General features: G+C 44.6%; 1 protein-coding gene across 2 annotated transcripts; it reads left to right on the forward strand.

The window, feature by feature from the left end:
- Window positions 1-1,883: 1,883 nt before the first annotated feature.
- On the forward strand, window positions 1,884-23,454 carry LOC121153971 (gamma-aminobutyric acid type A receptor subunit pi). Of its 2 annotated transcripts, XM_040976724.1 has the most exons (10): window positions 1,884-1,997; window positions 5,194-5,286; window positions 5,742-5,860; window positions 9,498-9,565; window positions 10,110-10,327; window positions 12,119-12,201; window positions 19,447-19,584; window positions 20,418-20,570; window positions 20,947-21,134; window positions 22,967-23,454. In XM_040976724.1, exons 2-10 carry the CDS (start codon window positions 5,234-5,236, stop codon window positions 23,267-23,269), a joined length of 1,323 nt encoding a protein of 440 aa, XP_040832658.1. In that variant the 5' UTR covers window positions 1,884-1,997; window positions 5,194-5,233; the 3' UTR covers window positions 23,270-23,454. The 2 variants fall into 2 exon arrangements, with proteins under 2 accessions (XP_040832658.1, XP_040832663.1); XM_040976729.1 differs by lacking the exons at window positions 1,884-1,997; window positions 20,947-21,134.
- Window positions 23,455-24,051: the final 597 nt, after the last annotated feature.

Consider the following 24,051-nt stretch of genomic DNA (forward strand, 5'->3'; position numbering starts at 1 on the left):
CAAAATGAAAAGATACATTCCAGAAGAATCATTGGTTGAGAACTTGCAACATGCCAGCTACACTCACTGCCAAGTACTTGCAGTAGGACTGAGGAATCATCATCACCATTTGTCAGATGGAAAATGGAGGCCCAGAGTGTTTGGGAACTCACTCAATGCTGTGCAGCAACCCAGTGCATTTTGGTTTCTGTGTCATTGTTCAGCCCCCTCCCACCCTGCTCTCACCCCTTAGAGTTCTCTTTGCTCCTCTTGAGCTGTGTTTTGTGTAAGACCATCTTAGAAATGCTGAGCAAAGCCCCAAACCACTGCCCACTCACAGGAGACCCAACTTGTGGGTTCCTCAGCCCTGCCTGTCATAGCTGCCCTCCCTCAGGGCTCTTGGGTGATAGTAAGACCTATCTGGAGAAATGTAAAGAGCTTTTTCTTCAAGTGCCCACTCCCTGCCATGGGCACAGAGATGTGTCTAAGGCTTGCCAGGCTCCAGAGACTCATGACGAAGTTGGTTCAGGGCCAAAGGCACCTCTGGTTCCCCTCCTGTCCATCTCCTCTACTCCTCACAGCTGCTAGGACCTGCTCTCCTCCTCCCTCTCAACCCACCGGCCCATCTCCAGGACAGGCAGGGGTCTGGACAGCAGCTCGGCCTTGGCATCGGAAGGGAAGGAGGTGCCTTTGAGCTCTGGTCACAGCCTCAGCTCACTCCCTGCCCCCGGCATTCACCACCTTTGCCAGCTTCCTGCCCCTCCAGTTCACTGCCTGCTGGCCCTCCCCGATTCCCTACAGCCTTGAGGGTGAGAAGCCAAGATTCCAGGACCTGAGGCAAGGCTTGCCGTCTCAGGACAACCGGCTTTGGGGGGTAGGAGTCAGGGGGAGAGGACATAAGGGAAGGAGGGTTCCATGGACTCTGAAGAAGCACTTTGCCTGGACACTCCCATGGCCATTGAGGCAGGGGGGAGTCTTAGTCTTATGGAGTGCTCCTAACAGGGCTTAGAGGGTGGGGGGGAGGGAGTTAAAGACCCCTCTGTGTGAGACTGACAAGGGGGAAGCAAGAAAGATGGGGAAACCCAACCAAATCTCACCACACCTCCCTGGGGTTGGCCCGCTGGGATCAAATTTATGGAAAGGAGAGATAGAGAAAAAAAAAAACTTCCATCCACTGGTTCACTCCAAAAATGATTGCCAACTGAGGCTGAGCCAATCAGGAGCCAGGAGCTTCTTCCAGATGCAGGGTCTCAAGGTTTTGGCCCTTCCTCTACTGCTTCCTCAGCCCACAAGCAGGGAGCTGGATGGGAAATGAAGCAGCCAGGAACCAAACCAGCACCCAGATGGGATTCTGGAACTTGCAAGGTGAGGATTTAGCCATTAAGCCACCATGTCAGGGCTCCAAAGACACTCTTTTAAAATGCACAGCCAGGGAGTTTTAGAAGTGGTCAACTACTCATTTTACGAAGGGAGAGCTGAGAGCTAAGGAAGGAAAGGGCTCACCCCAGGACATCCCACTAGCTCCCGTTGCACCAGGGAAGAACAGTGATTGCAGAGCCAGGCAGGGTTGAGTAGAGGCATCTGCTTCACTGAACTCTCCTGGGATTCTTTTGTGTCTGGAGGGGCACTGACTGTACAACCAGAATAGAAGCAGGATTCCAGTTCTGATGGGATGCAGATGCAATTGCTTGACCTGAATCTTGACCCTCTGAAGCTCCGTGTAACTATGACAGGAGCTGGATCATTTCCACAAACAGATGCCCAGGCCAGGCCCAGTTCTATCAGGGGTGGAGCTACAGCAGGCCATGCCCACCTCTGGTATTGCCTCTGCTGGTTTAGCGGCTGCTTCTTCCCCAGGGAGAGAGAGACACTCCTTCAGAAGGTGAGTGCATGTCCTCCTCCAAGGGACAAGGCAGAAAGTGGGGTGAGCCCTGAAGACCCAGAAGACCATGCACTGCCTGCAAGTCCTACCTCAAGCCCAGAAGCTCCAACCTTAACAAAGCCTCAACAACTGCCTGGTAAGAGAACTGTTGGCCCCTGCTGGAGCTTAGAGAGAGCCAAGGATGGGAGACCCAAACTCCAGCCCTGCTGGGACTGAGGGAGGGAGCAGGGCCTGGCACTTGCCAGCACCTCCTTGGCCTTGGGTCTCCGCAATGGATGAACTCTTGAAGACTATCCCTTTTGCAAAGAGGAAACTAAGTCACTGCAAGGGTAACACATTCCCAGAGCCAAGATTAAAACCCCATATCAGTTGAGATAGAAAGAACAAGTTTAGTGTGCCACCCAGGCCTGTCGGGTGATTCCAGATCCTAATCTCCTATGGGTGTTTTGTGAGCACAGAAGACAGGTGCTCCAAGATTCGGGGCTTATGACGAGGAGGGAAGGGGGATGTTAATGACATGATACCCGTGTGCAGAAATGTCCCAGTGCAGCCCATCAGCATGCACCGTTATCTTTAATTATCTCTAATTCATTAACTAGTTGACTAATTGAAAAGTTTTGCAGAGCCCCATGGTCTGCCCCCCGAGCTATAGCTGCACACCTCTGGATAGCCCGGCAGCTGGATTCAGCAGACACAGCACACACACACACACATCTCTTTTGTCTCTGAATTTCTTAGGGGGGATCCAGAGTGGCCATGCCTCTCAGCTAACTGGGGCTCCACTCCCGTTTCCCCACAAAAGATTCTGTCTCGGCTGAAGTGACTGAGAACAGAGAAACAGTGGTTGCCTTGGTCAGAACCTGGGGTATTAGGCTTCGCAGTGTCAGTCGGCAGGCTGGAAACCGTGGGAACGTAATGACGATGACCTCTGCTTCTCAGAGCCAGCCCAGGGGTAAAATGTCATCTGCCACCTAGTTGGCCTTTATGTTCTGCGTCAGCCCCTGTCCTTCCTGGGCAGACAGCTCCATGGGGCAGCTTGGGTGGAGTAGAAAAAGTTTGTGTTGGGGTGAGGGTGTCTCTCCATCCTGGTGGGATCACCAAATTCCCCACACACACCGGAAGGAGGAGAGAAATGAAATGACTGTTGAGTGTTTTCTATTCCAACTTATCAGCCAGGAAAACCAAGGCTCTGACAAGTTCAATGATTCAAGTGTGTGGGCATCTTCAGTCCAAGCTCTCCAGGTAGAGGTGAGATGATTTCAGCTAGAAATTCCTTTGGGGCAGGGTAAGAGTGTGTGGTCTCCCCTTCTCAGGTGATCTCCTGAACAAAAGGTTCCATCAGACACAGGGTCCAGGCTTTCCTTTCGATCCTCCACCTTGCAGCTGTGAGGACACTGCCCTCTAGTGGCTCATGCATCCTCTCCCCCACCAAATGCCATGCCCCATAGAGCCCAGCGGCCCAAGCCACCCTCAGCCTAGTAAATGCATACACACTGAACGGTTGGCTCCTCCTCCACATGGGGTGATGGTGCAGCCGCTCTTGCATCTTGGGTCGGACTGTAGATAAACCTTTCCATACAAGACATGGTATTGTTGTAAGAAAAACGGTTTCTTATCTTGGCGATCTAGAGCCTCTGCCCGACCATGTGCCACACACACACACACACACACACACACACACACACACAGGGCACCAACCAGGGCCCGGAGGAGACAGAGATTCAAATTACAGGGCCACATGATTGCTGCATGACCTCAGCCAAATCTGAGATTTGACTTTAAACATCAACTCCTAACTGAACTGGGCTGGACAACCATGAGAATTAAATGAGATTAAACACAGCATCACGCATCCAGCAGGCATTCGTGTCTTCCTCAACGTCTCCAGTTCTATAACAGAAGAAATTCTGTTACAGAACCACAGGTGCTCAGCGACCCACAGCATGAGCCCCTTTAGTGGGGGCCAGAGACACAGGGCCCACTCATTCTCTTACCCTAACATGGAGTTGACCACAGGGAAAGCACCACTCAGTGACAGTCTTGGAGCTGAAACACTGGACAGTTCCACCATGACTGAGGGGTCTTCAAAAAGGTTATAGAAGTTTTCTTATGAAAAACTCTTCTTGGATCTCAGCAATCTCTGTAGCAAAATAAATTTATCTTTTCATTTCATTTTCCCATAAGCCTTTTGAAATATCCTCAGCGTACTGGTGAGAGGCAATTTCCCACAGAAGGAGGTAGAACGGAGAAAAATCTCAAAATGAGAACTGAGCTAGTTTGGGCTGGACAAGGAAGTCGTTACAGGGGGCCAAGACCTGGATGGACAGACAGTGTCAATGGGTAGGGGCGTGGACACAGACAAAGCGCCATGTCTGTCCAGCACCGGCCAATGTCTCGCTTTCCTAGCCCACCTGGCAAGTGCTGCATACTCTCAAGAATAAAGTGATGTGTCTTGCACCCTGGGGCTGCCCCATCCTTCCCCTGTGAAGGTTTGCAGGAAGATTCTAGATTCTAGTCAACCTTTGACCCAAAAATCTTCACTCCTGCTGTCCCCAGTGTAACGCACCTACCTATCCCACTCTGTCAGTGGGAAACCTGACAGCATGTCCCATTTACCAGTGGTGCTCACGTACACCCCAGCTAAATGACTTCAAAGTGCCCAGGACCCAGGGCTGGGAGGTGTGGAGAGTACTGGGTGTCCTCGGGCCCAGTGGGGCTCAGGTGACAGCCAGTTCTGCAGGAAGAGAACATGAGGAGGAGCAAGGGAGCCCACGCTGGATCCCAGGGCTCCTCCGGCATTCTCTGGTCCTTCCAGTGAGAGTGCCACTTGCCTGGAATACAAGTGTTGAGCTGCCCTGGGTGGGGGTACAGTGGCAGCTGTGGGAAACACTCTCCAAAGGCCTTCACTTTCTATGTGACCTGCCTCCCAGTCCCAGACCCTGGGGAACACTGGAGAAACATCTGACTTGGTTAAGGTGAATGAATATAGAGTTTGGAGGTATCTTTTCTGGTAAAGTCCAGACAAGGACAGGCTAAAGAAACCCTAGGGCTCCCCAGTTATCCAGCTCAGGGTAGACTGGCTTCATTTCTAGTGTTGGGGCACCACCGTGTAAGCAAAGGTCTCAGCCTGTAAGGCGAAATCTCTGACATAATCCTCCAAACAGATGTCATTCCTGGGTGTCACACAGGCAGCAGGGGCTGTAAGCATGAAGTGTGAAAAGAGGCTGCTCCAGAACATATAGAGAAAACATTGCTCTGATGAGCCACAGGGGGGCGGAAGGGAGCGGTTGGACTTGTCTGCCTCTCACCTTGCCCCATCCGTTTCCCCTTAGGAGATTCTCTCTTCAACCTCTGTGTGGGCGACTCCTCAACATGAGCTACAGACTCCACTTGGCCTTTGTGTGTCTCCATCTGTTGGCTGGAAGGTGAGCACTGCCACCCCAAGATGGCCTTAACCTGAGATGCTCTATGATTGGGATGTGGTGGGCATGAAGGAAGCACTTGGTATTTACCTGTGGCGAGATGAGACCTAGCATGATCCTTTGCCTAAAGCGCTGGCACAAGCAAACAGCCTGCTGTGTATTCTATGCAGGGAACAGAGGATTCTAAAATAGCCACAGAGGGATGAACTGCTTGTGATTCTCAAGATGACACTCAGAGGTTTCCCGAATTATTGTGACATTTTGATCTATGGTAACAAGAGGGAGAGGCTAGCTCTCCAGCTGAAAAGGAAGGAATTTCTCTTTGGCAGAGTCACTGCTGGTACGTGTGTGGCACGCACACACACACACATGCCCACATACCAAGACGAGTTTATGTGTAGACGTGGTAATTCCCTCCTGAACAAGCAGGTGCAAATGAAAATCATTCTCTCTTCCAGGAAGTGCATCCGAGGAAATCAGCTCAACATCGAAGTCAGCAAAAGTGACAAGCTGTCCCTGCCTGGCTTTGAGAACCTCACAGCAGGATACAACAAATTTCTCAGGCCCAATTTTGGCGGTAGGTTTTCCTTTCTGTGTGTGTAGGCTATCAGATCCAGATGACGGGGCCAGAGACTGTGTAGTGGTGGGTTTCAAGGGTTGGATTAACTTCATTTTCTGATCTGCAGGCTGTATAAGGGGTAATAATGATGGGTCTGAATAGCTGACATTGACCCTTGGAAGACAGAACTCAGGTCATTCCTTCTACCTGCAAGAGGAAGTTAGACTTCCCCACTGAGAAGTTAGTGAGAGCCTCCTGACAGCCTGTCCCTCACCCTCTTTCCTCTAACCTGATTGATGCCTCACTCTTTTCCCTGCATCTCCAGAACTTCCCACCTGGTCCTCCTACCCCTAGCCAACCCCTGCTGGCTACCTCTCCACACCGCCACCTGGGTGACCTCCCTGGGTCATTTATACACTTGCACATGCCTCCAACTAGTTTCTTGCTAGGTCAGCCTCTACCTGCCATTCTCACTTTCTTCAATTTCCCCATCCCCCTCACTCACTCATGGTCTCCACAGTGAATCCCAAATGCCTTTCTTTGCACAGCGACTGTCTGCGTGGAACTGCTCCTTCCAACTTGATTCCTGGGAGAAAACCCAGTTTCCTTCCCATCTCAAGACAGAGGTCACATCCTCTGAGCTAATACCCCAGGGTCCAGCCCCTTTCTTTACATTCTATTTTTTAGCAAATCTCCAAATCACAACCCTTTTCCTGTAATATGGAAACTGACTTTTGTGTCTGCTCAGCTCTGAACTAAGACCCTTGCAGGGGTTTTTGGTTGTTGGGTTTATTTTAAGATTTATTTACTTATTTGAAAAGCAGAGTTACATGGAGAGAGAGAGAATCTCCCAACCACTGATTTACTCCCTAAGCAGCAGCAACAGCCAGGAGTTTGGCCAGGCTGCAGCCAGGCACTTCTTTCAGATCTCTCATGTGGGTATCAGGGACCCATGTCCTTGGGCCATCTCCTACTGCTTTTCCCAGGTGCATTAGCAAGGATTTGGATGGGAAGTGGAGGAACCAGAACATGAACTGGCATCTGAATGGAATGCCAGCATCACAGACACCAGATTAACCTACCGTGCCACAGTATCAACCTTGGCACTTCTGCTATTCTTCCCTCCCACATCCCAGCAAAAACTCAAAACTTTGCACATAGCAAGTTGTTAAGTTCACCAAAATGCGTATATATTATAGAAAATCTATACACAAATTTCAAAACTGCCTGCACCAGAGGCAACTTATCTTTTAATTCCACTTCCCAAAAACTTTTAAAGTACCTTTCACCTGGTGCCCCGTGGAGATCTGTGGCTCCCGGTAACGTCTGCGCACTCAGCCCTCAGATCCCCGAGGTCCTTAACAGACAAGACTTTATGGGATTTTTCAGGGACTTTGCTGGACAGAGCAAAGGTTTGCAGCTGAACCAGTGACTGCTTCGACCTCTTTCCTTGGCGAGAGCTGCCCTCTTCTGGTGGCCCAATCTATGCTTCTAAATTAGGGGAAGAAAGGAGCAAGCTCTGGCCCATACATGAAACCAACAGAAGCAGGGCCTGGGACTAAGCTATGCAGAAACCAACCAAACCAAACACACAATGGGAGGGGAGCACCTGTGCATTCTCTGTATTCTGTGTTCAGCAGGGAGAGACTAACAGTGCCAGCAGCCCCTGGCACCCAAGCACTTATAATAGATGCTGTTCCTTTCCCAAACCAACCTTGTGTGGTGGTGTGTCCCTACATTCGTCTCTCTTGTGCTGCGACCCCAATATTCCTGAACTGGACAATTCATAATGAACAGAAATGAATTGGCGTTCAGTTTTCAAGACTAAGAAGTTCAAGGCCAATATGCCAGCAGCTGGCAAAGGTCTTTTGGCTGCATCATCAGATGGCGCAAAGCAAGAAGGTGATAAAGAGGGCAAGAGGAGGCTGAACTCCTTCCTGTATTGCAGAACCAAACCCACCCACAAGGGTGATATCCTTGTGCACCAGTCCCCTCAACATCCCACCTCTTAACACTGTTGCATTGGCGATTACATTTAAACCTGAATTTTGGAGCAGACAAGCACTCGGGCTGTAGCAGTGCTAGTAGCACTCCTTTAAGGATGAGAAACTGCAGCTCAGAGGTGTTTAGTAGTTGTTTGAGGTCACGGGTTATTAACAGGCCAGCATGAGATTTACACACATCTGGACGCCTAGGTTCTCTCCTTGACCCTGCACCTTGTTGCCTGGAAGCCCAGAAAGCCACTTAGCCCTACACCCCTTTCAGCACCTGCCAGAGACTACTCACAAGGTCTCCCCATTTTCCACTCAATTTTTTTTAATTATTTATAATTAATTTGTTTAATTAGATTTTTATTTCCTTGGTTCTAAAAGCACCATTTCTGCATTCCTACATACATTCCATGGTTTGATTTTCTTGGATGAAAATTAGGCTTCTTGGTCCTGCCCCTACTGATTAGATGTGTTTAAGCTTCTTTTTAATATCACTTCTCTTCTTCCTGGCTAATGCATTATCCCTGTCCTCCAAGGCATCCTCCACCTCTCCAGATAGTCACTGCAAATGAATGATGCTGCAGAACTTGGTGAATAAAATGGGTCCTGCTCCCACATTAGCCAGGGTTGTGGAAGAGATGGGAAAAGCAAAACATCAGTGACATAGTGCCTGTGATTACAATGCAGACACTACGAGGGCGCTTGGTACAGATAACCATTCGTTAGCACCTTCCATAAGAGCAGGGTAGGCACTCTGCAAAGATGCTGCCACAATCTTAATCAGTAGTGACCCTTTCCATGGCCCTGAATGTCATTTTGTTCTTCCCACTTATAGGGGAGAAAACTAGTTCTGGAAGATTCCAAAACTTTTCCCAGTTCCCAGAGCAGAATGTGACAGCAAAGACACCTGCAGCTGCATTGTCCCAACTCCAGGCTTGTCTTCCCCATCTCTAGGCTATAGTGGGCAAACTACCCTGACCTGTTCTGCCCTGGCTTCTTGGAAAGGTGACCCTGAGACCTCAGTCTCCAGGGCCATGAGTTGTGAGCCATTAACCCCAAACCCAGGATTGAAGGCCCCCCACCCCCGAGTTTGTACACAGGATCCTGTGCAGAAGATTCCAGAATTAGAAATAGTTTAGAGTTTCTGGTGAGGAAAGCATCAAGAACATGAGCAAAAACTCAGGTGTGAGCCATCTTGAAGGCTGTGGGCCAGTGTGCTTGATTCAGGGGGCAGAAAACGGCTTCTGTGGCCAAACAGATGCACAAACTTCTGTTGCATTTCTAACTGATGAGGCAAGCATCACATCCCCCGTGTAAGCCATGGTGGCTCTGACAGTACTATGTTCTTTAAACTATGCACTACTTAATGGAGTGTGGTCTGCCTGGTACCGAGGCAGCTGGATGTGCAGGCATGTTACGGATACGACAGGAGAGTACGCCATATGCAACAGTTAAGCTGAATAGAGGAAGGTGCAAATTCATCTTTTATGTGTCTAGACAACTCTCATTTTTCCAACAGGCAAGTGTTGGTTTTGTCATTTTCAGTACTTTTCTTACTTTCGTCACTTTTAGCAGTTTCATCAATGCACTAAGGCATTGTTAGGAACTCTTCAGTTTGCGTATCCATGTGAATCTTTCTGTTTTTTCTTTTTCTTCATGTTTAGGAGAACCGGTTCAGATAGCACTGACTCTGGACATTGCGAGTATTTCTAGCATATCGGAGAGCAACATGGTAAGTGCAGGCCCTATGAATCCCACCAAGGAGTCTGCCTCCCCATATTTAATGGGCACATTCTCCCTAGCTACTCAAATGCAGGAAAGCAGACTCACAGCCTTCCTCCATTCAGAACGGTAGAAGCTGGAGTTGTGGTCCCAACATTAGGACAGGAGAACATTCTTGTAGAATAGATTTTCTGAGTATCTAGGGGGAAAAATGGATTCACAAGCTAGGAGAGAGATCCGGGAATGAAGCAAGTGTTTTCGCTACAGAGCAAAATTGGGGGAAAGGAGAGAAAGTCAACAATTTGGAGGGGCAGGGGTTCTTTGGTTTAAGGCAATGTGGTAGTGGGAGTTAATATCTAGAACAGATAGAGCTGTTTTTTCCCTCCCATTGCCGCACTCCTCCACACCGTGAGGGAACTTGATTCAGCCACGTCTGTGTGCTCTTGACCCAAGTGGAGGTGAGAAGCAGACTAAGACTTGACCTCTTCAATTCTATTTTGTTTTATCTTTCCTGCCCCCAATCATTCCCATTCATCCCTCTACCCCAACCCCAGGACTACACAGCCACAATATACCTCCGACAGCGCTGGATGGACCAGCGGTTGGTCTTTGAAGGCAACAAGAGCTTCACACTGGACGCCCGTCTTGTGGAGTTTCTCTGGGTGCCAGACACTTACATCGTGGAGTCCAAGAAGTCCTTCCTCCATGAAGTCACCGTGGGAAACAGGCTCATCCGCCTCTTCTCCAATGGTACAGTCCTATACGCTCTCAGGTAAGCAGGAACCTGTGCGTCCTCAGAGCAGGAGGGGAAGCAGCTGCACACAAGATCCATATGGATGCATTGTGGATCTCTCGGACCCACACTGCAAAATCTACTCTCAGGCACCCTACTTCCCTTCCCTATCACCTCCAATCCTGCTCTTACAAAAGAGAAACCCTTTCCCAGTCCAATGTTGTTCAACAAGGCTCTACCAAACACATGTTCTGTGCCAAGCTGTCCTCTGCTGCTTTCCCAGGAATATCAGTAGGGAGCTGGATTGGAAATGGTGCAGCTGGGACTCAAACCAGCATCTATATGGGATGCCAGCATCACAGCTGGTGGTTTAATTCATTGCATCACAACAGCCCCTCAATTCCTCTTCCATGAGCCCTAAGTAGACCCTTCCTTTGATCATCATCTTCAGCCAGCATTAATGTCCCTTCTCATGATCCTACAGCATGTGTGAGCATTTACATATGTGGGTGTTTGTACATACGTGTGCATTCTTCATACCGGGACACAGAACACAATCTTGCGTGAGATTACAAACGATGGGTAATGACTAACAGTGTCAGACAGAGTAGAGAGCAAGTCCCTGCTATGCCCCTTAGAAGCTCTGTGGCCCCTTGGCTTTCAAAGCCAATTTCCTTAGCAGCCAAATGGGGAAGTACATTATTTTTCATATCTGTGTGCTGGACTTGTGCAAAGGGTTAAGGAGTGTGAAGGTTTCAGCTCAGGGAGCACTTGGTAAATAATAATCAGCTACTCTCCATCTCCTTTAAGGGAGTATAAGCTTCCTCCTGGTGGCATTGTGATGTCATCACCTGCCCCTCCCCCAGACACCTAGCACAGTGCTTAATAATAAGAGTGCTTGGGCAGATGCCATGATGTAGTAGGTGCTGGCATTCTGTTTGAGTGCGGGCTCATGTCCTGGCTGCTCCACTTCCCATCCAGCTTCCTGCTTATGGCCTGGGAAAGTGTTGGATGACGGTCCAAGTCTTTGGAACCCTGTACCCATCTGAGAGACTTGGAAGAACCTCCTGGCTCCTGGCTTTGGATCAGCTCAGCTCTAGTCATTGTGCTCATTTAAGGAGTGAACCAGCAAATGGAAGATCTCTCTCTCTGTGTTTCTCCTTTCCTCTGTAACCCTAGCTTTCAAATAAAATAAATTAATTTTTAAAAATAGCTAAAAAATCAAATAATTGGAAGTGCTTAATAGAAATGTATGGCACTAAAGAAGAAGGAAAATGAAGAGCTTATTGATTTGCATCTCTGCTGAGCATTAGTTGAATATCCCAGGAGCCACAGATCCTGATGACCTCCTGAACCCTCCTCCAGGAGGCAGGGAACTGAAAGGGGAACACAGCCAGGAGACTTGGGGCACAGTGTCAGCTCTACCACTGAAGGCTGCATGAGTCTAGACAACCCCCAGGTCTGTTACCAAAGGTGACGGCAGTGACAATGATCACAATTCCAGCCCGTGTGGTTTTGTCTAAAGGTTAACCTTAGAAACTGAATGCAGCAGCATCTCCAACAAGCAAACAAGTGAGTCTATTCTGCAACATTGGTGTAGAGTCTGTGCCTGAACTGACAACATCCCACCTTTCTCACCTGAGTCTCAGAAGTGTTGTTTGGGACAGAGCACCTCAAGGATACTGTGAATGTAGGCTCCAAGCCACACATCACTGTAAGGAAGTGAAAGTTTCTCATTGAAATGTGGAAATTCCAAATGAAAGTTATTGAAATGTAAGGAATACTTTTATAACTTCTTCATAACACTCTTTTTGAACTGACTTTTCTTAGAATCACGACAACGGTAGCGTGCAACATGGATCTTTCTAAATACCCCATGGACACACAGACGTGCAAGTTGCAGCTGGAGAGCTGTGAGTATCCTGCAGCTGCCCAGTGATGAGTTTCCTGGGAAACTTGGGTCTGTGAGTTCATGAACAATATCCCAGAAATGAGCAGAGTGGCCTTTCTTTTCTGTTTGTGGATTCACAAGTTCCTTCAGCCCTTCTTACTACAGACAAATCTAAAGACTCCTCAGAAAAAACCTTCCAGTATTGTGTTTTTAGGGGAGGCGTGTTATGTGCCCATGCCAAATGTCACCACCTGTGAGTGGACAAGACCCTGAATGTAAGCAGTGGTCTAGACCAGGAGGTCAGCATACAATGGCCCGTGCACCAAAACCAACCCATCACCTGTCTCTGTAATTGAAACTTCTTTGGGGGAATTTGTCTCTCTTTTGTACTGCAATGGTAGAACTGAGTGCTTGTGACAGAGTCTGTCTGGCCTACAAAACCTAAATTATTAACATTCTTCTCTGCTGCAGAACTTTTAAGAGCCTCTTAAAAAAAAAAAACTAATTACAAGTGAAATTCCAGGAGGCAGTGATAACATTTCCCAAACTTACTTTATCAAGTTATACTGCTTCAGGGGTGCTCTTGTGGGACAATTGTTTTACAGAAAACATTTTGGTGAATATAGGTCTAGACTCTCCCCTAATATCTAAATATTTGTCCATTTATGCCATCTATTTAGGTACTAATCCTCAAAAGGTCTGTAATGATAGGTGAGTTCTTAATAAATCACATAAGGCCATAACCTTTGTCCATCTCACCCTCCATCACACAATCAAAATAGAAATCGACCTCAGACCCCTGAAGAAGCTGTTGAAGAGGCCATTGACCTTTGTTAATCTCTTCATTTGTCAATGAGTTAGAAAAGGCACTGTGATTCCCAAAACAGCCTAATTGACCTCTGCAAAGGAAAGTAGAGACTAGTGAACTAGGGACTTCTGGTAAACAATACCAACAGGTATTACAGAACCCCAATTCGATATTTCTCTGGTTTTGAACAAACAACTTTTTCATCAACAGTAATGATAATATAAATGTCCTTTTCCTGTTAAGTACTAGAGCATGCATTTTCATTCTAGGACATCTATGAGATGCTTTTTAAACAATCCTACCAGATGAATAATGCTTGCTTTATCTTACAGACACAGAAATTGTATCACTGAGCTTTGGTAACTTTCCCAAAGGGATACAGTAAATAAATCATATCAACGCTGAGACTTTAATCCAGATTGTGTGGGTGCAAAGGCCTCCTGATCGGACAGCCCTTTCATTCAGCTGCAGCTACCCTGAGCTATTGCTCCAGAGAATTGCTTGTAATCTCAGCTGTATTTTGTTTCTGAGGGTACCATAAAATATTTTTAAACAGCAATCTGAGGATAGTGAAAAGCTTTTAATAACTTCTTTCAAGTTCCCCAGTACCCATTTACTATCATTATTTTTTAAATGAATTATCATGTGATACTTTTTTGGGATTGTCCAAATCCTACTGAACCATAGACCAAAGCATGATTCCAAATATATTTCTGCACCAGTTCCTTTGCATGACTTAGGAAAAGGGTCAGCATGTTTCCTTTCCTGTGGGTCCCAAGGAAAGCCTTTAGTCTCATGCTAGTCATTAGTTTAGTGTATCATTCTGCTGTAGTTTCCAGGTAGTCCAGGTGGCTAGTCAAGTTCTTCCTCTCTGTCTTCACTTAAATGTGTTCACTGCAACTATTCCACACAAAGCAATTGCTCTGTGTTACACATGGTGGTAGATAGGATCAATGCAAAGATAAACTGATGGTTCGGTCTTCAAGATGTCCTTAATCTAATTTAGAACTTTGGAATAATTATGAGACAATACATGATAATGGTAAAAACTAATGATGTATGAAGACCTGGAGGCATCAGAGGTGTCCTAGGAGATGTGTCACCTGACACATGACTTTGAGATTGGCTCAAAAGATGAAGAATCAGTAGAACACAGAATCTACCAAGGCATAGAATCAAGAAGGAACACAGCTGAGGTCAGAAATAACAAATGCACAAAATGGTCGCTGGCATGTGAAGTCTAACGCAGTAATGCCAGATCTGAATGATCATCTGGGAATTTGTTTATGACGAAGAACAAGAATTGATTCTAAATCAATGTGTTTCCGAGTAATTTCCTGGCATTGTTAAATAATCTTTGCTATAAACCACTCTGAAATACTCACCCAATCTGGGCACCCATGCTGGAAAAGCTGTGCCATGGATATGACATACTAGGGCACAAAAACCCAGGTGTGTGAGGACAGGAAACAGCCATGCTTCAGAGACAGGCAGGTGCTTGGCTCATGAGGACATGGTGGCCAACATCCCAGAAGCACAACCGGTAGAAGCCATTTTTCAGAAGTAGACATTTAAGTAAAGACTAATTATTTTACTGATTAAATGCATGCAAACCCGTCTTGAAGCAATACAGCTGTTGGGTGGCAGAATAAAACGCGAAGTTATTAGAAAGAGGGCTCATTTTAGTCCCACATGGAAGAAGTAATTGGCTTGCATGTGTCATTGCTGGGCTCATCTCAAATCCCAGGAGCAAGATTCTCCTGGAAACGGCAGCACTCCGCTTACCCAGATACCATCCCCAAGCGAGCAGAGGGAGCCTTTACGGAATGTTTATTAGCAGTTATTTGGGTACAGAAACCTCACTGAGGGTTCTTTTCTAAACGCCGTCCCTGGAAAATGGGTACCACCTCACCATTTCCCATATACCCCAGGGACAAAGAGATGATGGTGCAATGGTTTATGATCATGTGTTCCTTGTAAAAGCAAAAGGTCCAAGTACAAACTTGCACTACTTATTTTTATAGGTACGTTTCATTTGGGGGATGGGGTAGGGTCTCACACCTGTGTAGACAGCTAAGCTGTCTTCAAAATCTTTTTGAATGCTTCTAAGGGAAAGTCCCACATTTTTTATTGAAAATCCCCTACAAGCTCACGACCATGTTTCTCTGACTGTGAACAGGGATTTAGCTCATGCTTCATTACAGCCATCATAAGCCAAAAGCTAGTGTCATATTTCCTAGTAGCCTTTGAAATGGAAGGCAGTTGAGTTCTGAGTTTAAGATCACACATACTGGAATCACTAGACTTTTCCTATCCCTAATTGTGTGACTTTGGGTGAGTAGCCAATTTTCCTGGTCTTCAGTATCCTCACCTGTAAAACAAGGAAAAAAAATAAGTAGGTTGTCTTTCAACAGCTTTATGGGGGATGGGCATATAACATTAAAACTTGCCCATTTTAGGGCCTGGCACAGTAACCTAGTGGCTAAAGTCATTGCCTTGAACGCACTGGGATCCCATATGGCCACCAGTTCTAAACCCAGCAGCCCTGTTTCCCATCCAGCTCCCTGCTTGTGGCTTTGGGAAGCAGTGGTGGATGGCCCAAAGCCTTGGGACCCTGCAGCCACGTGGGAGACCCAGAAGTGGTTCCTGGCTCCTGGTTCAAATTGGCTCAGCTCCGGATGTTGCAGCCACTTGGGGAGTGAATCAACAGAGAGAAGCTCTTCTTCCTCTGTGTATATTTGACTTTCCAATAAAAATAAAATAAATCTTTTTAAACAAAAGTCACCTAGCTTAAAGTAATAGGAGATTTTTGATGAATGTAAGGAGTTGTACAACCATCGCCATGCAGCTTTGGTGAATCACTTCTCTCACTATGTGCTCATTTGAAGTCTCTCCCTATTCCCACCGCTACCTCATAGGCAGACACTAACCTGCTTTCTATCATCATGGAAATTTATTTCTGAGATATTTTGTATCATTGAAATAATACAAAATGTGACTTTTTGCATGTAGCTTCTTCAACTTAGCAAAATGTTTTTTGAGATTCATATATGTTATAGGATTTGTTCCTCTTGGATCCTGAGAATTCCTTTATGTGGAAATAGATAGAGCTATCAGTCAAGGTACAGATAAACTACAGGCACAGGTACCAGTATAGATTCTTTGGGTTTTGCAAGTGACGTTGCTGTAAAGATTTGTGCACAAGTTTTACATGTACATCATTGTATTTGTCTTAGGTAGATGCCTTAGGGAGGAATTTTAGATCAAGTGTTAAATTTAAGTGTTTAAGAAATGCTACCACAGATCCAGTGTCTTGGCATAACAGGTGAGGTCATCGCCTGCCGTGTCGGCATCTCATGTGGGAATCAGTTTGATTGCCAGCTGCTCTACTTCCAATCTTGTTCCTTGTTAAATGCCTAAAAAAGCAGCAGAGAAGGTCCAAGGGCCCCTGAATCCTCATAGGAGACCTACATAAAGTTCCTGGCTCCTGGCTTTGGCTCACTGTGGCCACCTAGGGGAAGGAACCAACAGATGGAAGACTCATGCACCAGTTCTCCCTCTGTCTCTTAGTAACTCTTTCAACGTAATCCAATTATTTTTTAAAATAAACTTCCACACATTTTTCTTTTCTTGTTTTTTCAGGTTTTTGTTTTGTTTTGTTTATTTAAAAAGCTAAGTTGCCAAAGAGTTGCCAGAGAGAAAAGAGATGCGTGAGATCTTCTGGCACATGCCCCGAATGACCACAATGGCTGGAATTGTGCCCAGCCAAAACCAGGACCCCAGGGCTTCTTCCAAGTCTCCCACATGGGTTCAGAGGTCCAACACTTGAACCATTCTCCACTGCTTTCCCAGGCACATTTGCAAGGAGCTAGATTGGAAATGGAGCAGCTGGGACTCTAAGCATAGCCTTAGGACGTTGGCATTGAGGCAGTAGCTTAACTCACTCTTCCATAATGCCAGTCCCTGTCACTCTTTTCCGAGGGAGTCATATTAGCTATGTGACAGCTTCCCCATTCCCTCAGCATTGGTTATTGTCTGTTATTCCAGCAGATGGAACACTCATGCACAAGTTCTCCCTCTATCTCTTGGTAACTCTTGCAATGTAATTACTATTTTTTAAAATAAACTTCCACACATTTTTATCATGGCTATTCTTTGGGTGTGAAGTAGTGTGTTACCCTAATCAATAATAATGGTAAACATTTTTGTGCTTATTAATGATTCATATATCTTCTCAAAGGATCATTTTGAAGATAAACTGGGATGATAAAGCTATAAGACACTTGCAAACGTAACTGCTTACTAAATGGCAGATATACTATTAGCATTTTATCATCATCATAGATGGCTTTGAGATTCAACTTATGTTCTTAAAATCCTGACGTTGTTTCTTGCTTGCCTTGTGATTTAAAAACAGTTATGCAAGGCTGTCTGAAGAGTTTTCATGGAGCAGCCAAGGCCTCGGCATTGCACATTAAGCTTTTGCCTACAGCCCAAGTATCCCATTTGGATACGTTTGCGCTCCTGTTCTGCTTCAGGTTCAATTCCTGCTAATGTACCTGGGAGGACAGCAGAGGATGGCTCTGTACCCACATGGGAGACCTTTGTACCCACATGGGGAATCCAGACAGGGCTTCTGGCTCCTGGCTTTGGACCAGCCTTTGTAGCCATTTGGAGAGTGCACCAGTGAATGAAGGCTGTCTCTCTGTGTCTCTCCTCTTTGTTAATTCTGCCTTTCAAATAAATAAACAAATCTTTTAAACAGAGAGAGAGAATTTTCATGTATAAGATGGAAAAACACATAGCTATGCAATTCTAATGGGATAATCATGTTTAGGAAGAAATACAAAGTCTGCTATATATGATATATTAAATATAATATATCAATGGTATCACATTTAATATATTCCTTGCAACTTTAGAGCATTTTAGAAATATGTTCATCTTAAGGATCAGCATTGCAGCACATAGAGTTAAAACACATCCTATATTAGAGCACTGGTTGAAGTCCCAAGTACTACATCTCTGATCCAGGCCCCTGCTAATGTCTTGAGAAAGCAGCAAAAGCTGGGCTAAGTGCTGGAGCCCCTGCCACCCACATGGGAGACGAGGATGGAGTTTCAGGCTCCTGGCTTTGACCTGGCCCAGCCCTGGCTAGTAACGCAATTTGGGAAGTGAACCAGTGGACGGAAGATATATCTGTCTGTTGATCCACCTATCTATCTATCTCTTTCTCACAGTTACTTTCAAATATATAAATCTTTTAAAAACTGATCATGTCCATTTTAGAATTGAAAAAATATAGAAAATCTCTTGCAAGTTTGTGAGTGGAGGATTTAACATAAATATTTCATGCAAGCCTCTGTTACTACTATTACCAATTATATTAGTAAGCTGATTTTTTATCAAACATACATGTTTACAGACACCAAAAAAGTGGCAAGTTGTAGAATTTTCAACTTTGCTTTGGGGTTTGTGCCAATGTGGAAATATGGTTCTTGAAGTCTTCAGAATTGTTGGTGTGTCTGGAAAGGCAGGACCTAGCATAGGGCTCTCTCTGTTGGTTCACAGATATGTGCTGAGTAAATTCCAGTTACATATTGCAGGAGACCTTTTCTTTTTTTAATTTATTTTTTATTTTTAAAATTTATCATGCAAGTCTGTAAAGTCTAGGATTCCCCTCCCCCATTTTCCACCTCTCAATTGATTTTTCCCATAATGCCATACTCTTCATAAGGAGTTACAGTTCCATCAGTCTGCTATGTCAGTGTGCCCCGATAATACTGGTACACACAATGTCGGACAGTCCAGCATCCCACTGTCTAGATATGCCCAACACTTTCTTTGGGAATCCATCTTCTGTTTGGAGGCAGAGATGCATGTGACATTGTGTCTTCACTTCTAGATAAGGTAGTCTCCATTACTCCACCAGTATACATTCCGATTTGCATGATGGATTCCTTATATTAGAAAAAATGTATGGTATTTCTCTGTGATCCTATACTTACAGCAGCACAATCTACAATAGCAAAGACATGGAAGCAATCCAGATGCCCATACAAAGAGGAGTGGCTAAAGAGACTGTAGTACATCTACTCCATGGAATATTATTCAGCCATTAAAAAGAATGAAATTATATAATCTGCAACTAGATGGTCCCAACTAGAGACCATTATGCTGAGTGAAATAAGTCAATCACAAAAAGTGAAGAGATCTTTTCTAAAGGCTTGTGACCCAACATTGCTTAGCACAGGACCAGCTGTCAGTGGTTGTGAATCATCCTTGCAGGCCACTTCATTCTGAATAGACCCTGCAATTGTATTTGGATAGTCATGCCAAGTTTTGCAAGGATTCATTCTTGAACGTGTCATCCTCAAGTTAAAGCATATACTGTCTCTATATTGTAGCATTTCCGGATCAATTCATCCCTTCACTGACTATGGCTGTTTGATTTGACAGGGGGCTACGATGGAAATGATGTGGAGTTCACCTGGCTAAGAGGAAATGACTCTGTGCGTGGGCTAGAAAACCTACGCCTTGCTCAGTACACTATCCAGCGCTATTTCACCTTGGTCACCACATCACAACAGGAGACAGGTAACTTGAATGACAAATTGAGTAAGCTAAAAATGGAGTGGATGGTGGTACTCTGAGCCAGAAATGGAATCTTTGTGTAGACCTCTTTGTAAATCTGCCTTTCACGTAAAAACGAATAAACCTTTAAGAAAAGGTGAAATTTAAAATATATTTAATTTTTATGTATGTGTTTTCTTGGAAACGAGATGAGGGAGAGAATGCCCATTGATTGGTTCCCTCCCCCAAACTCCTGCAGCAGGACAAAGCCTATGTGAGGACAAAGCCGGGACCCAGGAACTCAGTGTGAGCCTCCCACTTGGGTGGCAACAAGGCAATGATTTGAACCATAACTCACTGCCGCTCAGGGTGCACATTATCAGTAGCAGAGCAGGTGCTCGAACTCTGGCACTCAGACAGGAAATACAGGCATCTCAAGTATTATATAACCTGCCAAGCCAATGGCTACCTCTCCACCAGCTTGGAAAGATCCTTCATGATGTTAAACAATGGACCCAGGCCATCTCCATGAAACAGGCATTTATTGAACAACTGCTTGTGAGAGAGAGTTTGAAGCTGACGTCACAGAAACCGGTGGTTATAATGTTGCTGGAATACTGTGCTATGTGGATAGTGTGATGCAGAAAGGCAGAATAGGAAGAGAGCTGTGTGATCCTATCCCATGCCAAGGCAAGGACATTTTTTTTTTGGAAAACATACGAACAACACATAATGAAACTAGATTATCATGAATACCAGAGGGCTGAATGTGAGTGTAGCTGAGCTAAATATCCCCCAGGGAAACCATGCTGCTGTGTGAATAGGCATGGTTTCACAGCCCTTGTTCATCCTTGCAGGAAATTACACACGACTGGTGTTGCAGTTTGAGCTTCGGAGAAATGTTCTGTATTTCATTTTGGAAACCTACGTCCCCTCAACTTTCTTGGTGGTATTATCCTGGGTGTCATTTTGGATCTCCCTGGATTCAGTTCCTGCAAGAACCTGCATTGGTAAGCAGCTTCCACAGGTCACTAAGAACTGGGGGTTCTGATACTTAGCATGTTTTTTCTTCATTGATATTCACAAGGCATTGCAACAGTCGGCTTCTTCTGAGATTCCTTCACAGCAGTGCATTTTTAAACTCAGCACTTTGCAGGGACACGTAATTGTGATAGCATAATGCATAGTCAGTTATTTTATTTAAAATCTCAATCATTCGTGTCTGTAAGAAATGGACAAATCAGCTCCAATTCAGAATGTTGCACATTTTTTCAGAGCAAGACATGTTCCATGGCTGAGTCACGTCCTTCTTATGCCTACTCCAGGATGGAGAGCTCTGTTGGTTAATGGGAGATTAACTGGGACCTTTCCGGCCTGCTTTCCCAGGAGTCACCACTGTTTTATCCATGACCACACTGATGATTGGGTCTCGCACATCTCTTCCCAACACCAACTGCTTCATCAAGGCCATCGATGTGTACCTGGGGATCTGCTTTAGCTTCGTGTTTGGGGCCTTATTGGAATATGCAGTTGCTCACTACAGCTCCCTACAGCAGATGGCAGCCAAAGATAGGGTAAGGATTTTGAGGCCCCTGTCTCTGAACCGGGGTCATGTGCTGGTTTGCAACTATGAACTGCCCTTGGTTCCTGACTCTCCCCCCAACCCTGAGTCTTATCCTTGCTTTTAGGTAGACACATCTGAATGTCATGGTGCCCTGGATAATGACCATTCTTTTCACCAAGTACAATGAGATAGCAATCTGTTTCATTTTCTGGCAGAATAGTGTTACTCGTAGGCAACACAAAATCAACATAAAAGCAAATATTGATGAAAAATACAATATAAGACCAAACATTATGAACTGCTTATAGAGTTCATGACTATTTCACTATTTTGTTTCATTCTTACATTCTTAAGCTGTATGAGTAATGGTTGACTGAAATGTGGAAAATTAAATCATGACAAATCTCTTTGATTTTTCTTGCTAAGTGATAAAGACAGTCATTATTTGATTCAGCAGTGAAATGCCAGTTCTATGAATAATAATAAGTTATTATTTATTAAGTATCCACATATGCCAAATATAGTAACAAGCCTTTTGCAAGCAGCACATCTTTTTTAAAAATATTTATTTATTTATTCATTCATTCATTAACTCATTCATTCATTTGAAAGGCAGTGTCAGAGGCAAGGGTAAAGAGAAAGCTTCCAATTTCTGATTCTCAGCCCAAATATCAGTAATAGAGCTGAGCCAGGACACAGCCAGGAGCTGAGAATTTCATCGCAGTCCCCCATGGATTGGCAGTGGTTCATGCTCTTGGCCCATCATCTGCTGCCTTCCTAGGACATATTAGCAGGAAGATGGATTGGAAACAGAGCAACCTGTACTCAAACTAGACTCACATGTGATGTGAGCCGTGTGTTGTACAGTCCTACTATCAAGCACCACAAGCAAATGACTATATGTGCAAGCCAAAGAACATTATGGGCTTCATTTATTTTACTCTTTTTTGGCTTCCTTAAAGAGGAAATAAGTTGAATTACCCCCTTAAAAATCCAGAGTCTCTGGGCAAACAAAAAGAAAGTTGGAGAATTATTGGGCTCCTCCACTAATGCCACCTGCATGTCCTTATTTTGCTCTGGACAAAACAGCAGATACACCACAGAGTATTTGCTGTGCTCTAGAAACATCTCCATTACTCCACCCAACAAACCTTAGAAATGAGTACCATCATTGTCTTGATTTTGCTGTTGAGGAATCCACCACTTGTCCAAGACTCTGTACCTAGCAAATAGGTTGGCCAAGTGCCTATAACACGCTCTCTCTGACATCACTACACTCCCTGCATTCTGCATTGCCCTTTCCAGTTCTCGGAAACTGAGAGCTCCCTAAAATTGCAAGATGTATGACTGTTTATATAGCAAAGAACTCAGAAATAGTTCACTTCTACTAGCTCTTGTAATAGGCTACCTTTTCTTCCCTGGAATAAAATGGAATTCTTCAAACACCTTCCAGATACTTCATAATACTTATATAATTCTGTGCTCTCATCAATCTCATGAGGTGAATTAATATCATCACCATGTTGCAGGTGAGGATATTGAATGATCATAGCAAGATGAAGGTAGCTCAAGTTTCATAATGATGAGACGCAGAATGGGATTTGAATCCTGATTGAGCACACTGCTCTGCGTATCCAGAATGGGCAATTGTAATTCAACCTGTTGTACCAAGTGTGACCAAGAGTAACCCATGCAGCTTATAGCCAGTTTCAGAGGCACATCATGTCACTAACATTAAACTTAATTCATTGTCTATGTCCCTAAACTTTTCATTTGCTCATTACCTCCAGATTTATTTTGCCGAGTTCAGTCTTACAAGCTAATGCATTGTTTATGTACTAGGGAAAAACAAAGGAAGTGGAAGAAGTCAACCTTACCAACATCATCAACAGCTCCATCTCCAGCTTTAAACGAAAGATCAGCTTTGCCAGCATTGAAATTTCTGGTGACAATGTCAACTATAGTGACTTAACAATGAAAACCAGTGACAAGTTTAAGTTTGTCTTCCGAGAAAAAATGGGCAGGATTGTTGATTATTTCACAATTCAAAATCCCAGCAATGTTGATCGCTATTCTAAACTATTATTTCCTTTGATTTTTATGATAACCAATGTATTTTACTGGGCATATTACATGTATTTTTGAACCAGTATTGAACTTCTTGCATGCCATAGGTCTTCAATGGAGCTAAGTAATGATGCAAATGGTTTTCTATGCCAACTATGTACCCTAACCAAACAGTAATACAAGTGACTAAAATGGCAAGTATGTTTCCTCAAAGAATGGACCTCCAACTGTTACTTTAAATTGGCTAGAAATCCTGGCATCATCCAAACCTGACTGTAACCCTTTTTATCTTTGAGATACTTATGCAATGTTATTTCAGTAGGTTTGATCTTCTGATATTCTAACAAAATATTTCTAATAGGAATGGGTTGATTTAAAAAGGTGATATGTAGTTGTATGGTTTGAACATATTTGAAATTTTCAAATATATATATATATATATATATATATATATATATATATATATTAAAGAGAGCAACTTATCTTAGACTCCAGTTAAACACTGGATAATTGTAAAGATGTGAAACTGAAATAAATACACCATATCAAGTGGTCATATACAGACTAGAAATACCCATCCATTCCTGTCCGTACTTACAGAAAATCCCCATAGAACCCAATATTACAAACCTACTAAGGGTTGCCTGCTCAGTGGTTCCCTGGTCTGTATCCATCTCATATAGAAAATGGAAAGGACTCTGTCCTATGTATCAGGTGACTATCCACTGTCAGGGATTGCTTCCAAAATAACCGTACACACTAATTCCTGAAATCCTAAACTTGTTACTAGTTTTACCTGCTGTATTTATATAACATATTGTTATCTAGGCAGAAATTAATATTTTTCAGTTTTCATTTCT

Source organism: Ochotona curzoniae, unplaced genomic scaffold, assembly GCF_017591425.1.
Source record: "Ochotona curzoniae isolate NIBS_2020 unplaced genomic scaffold, NIBS_Ocur_1.0 contig_1, whole genome shotgun sequence".
Classification (NCBI taxonomy): domain Eukaryota; kingdom Metazoa; phylum Chordata; class Mammalia; order Lagomorpha; family Ochotonidae; genus Ochotona; species Ochotona curzoniae.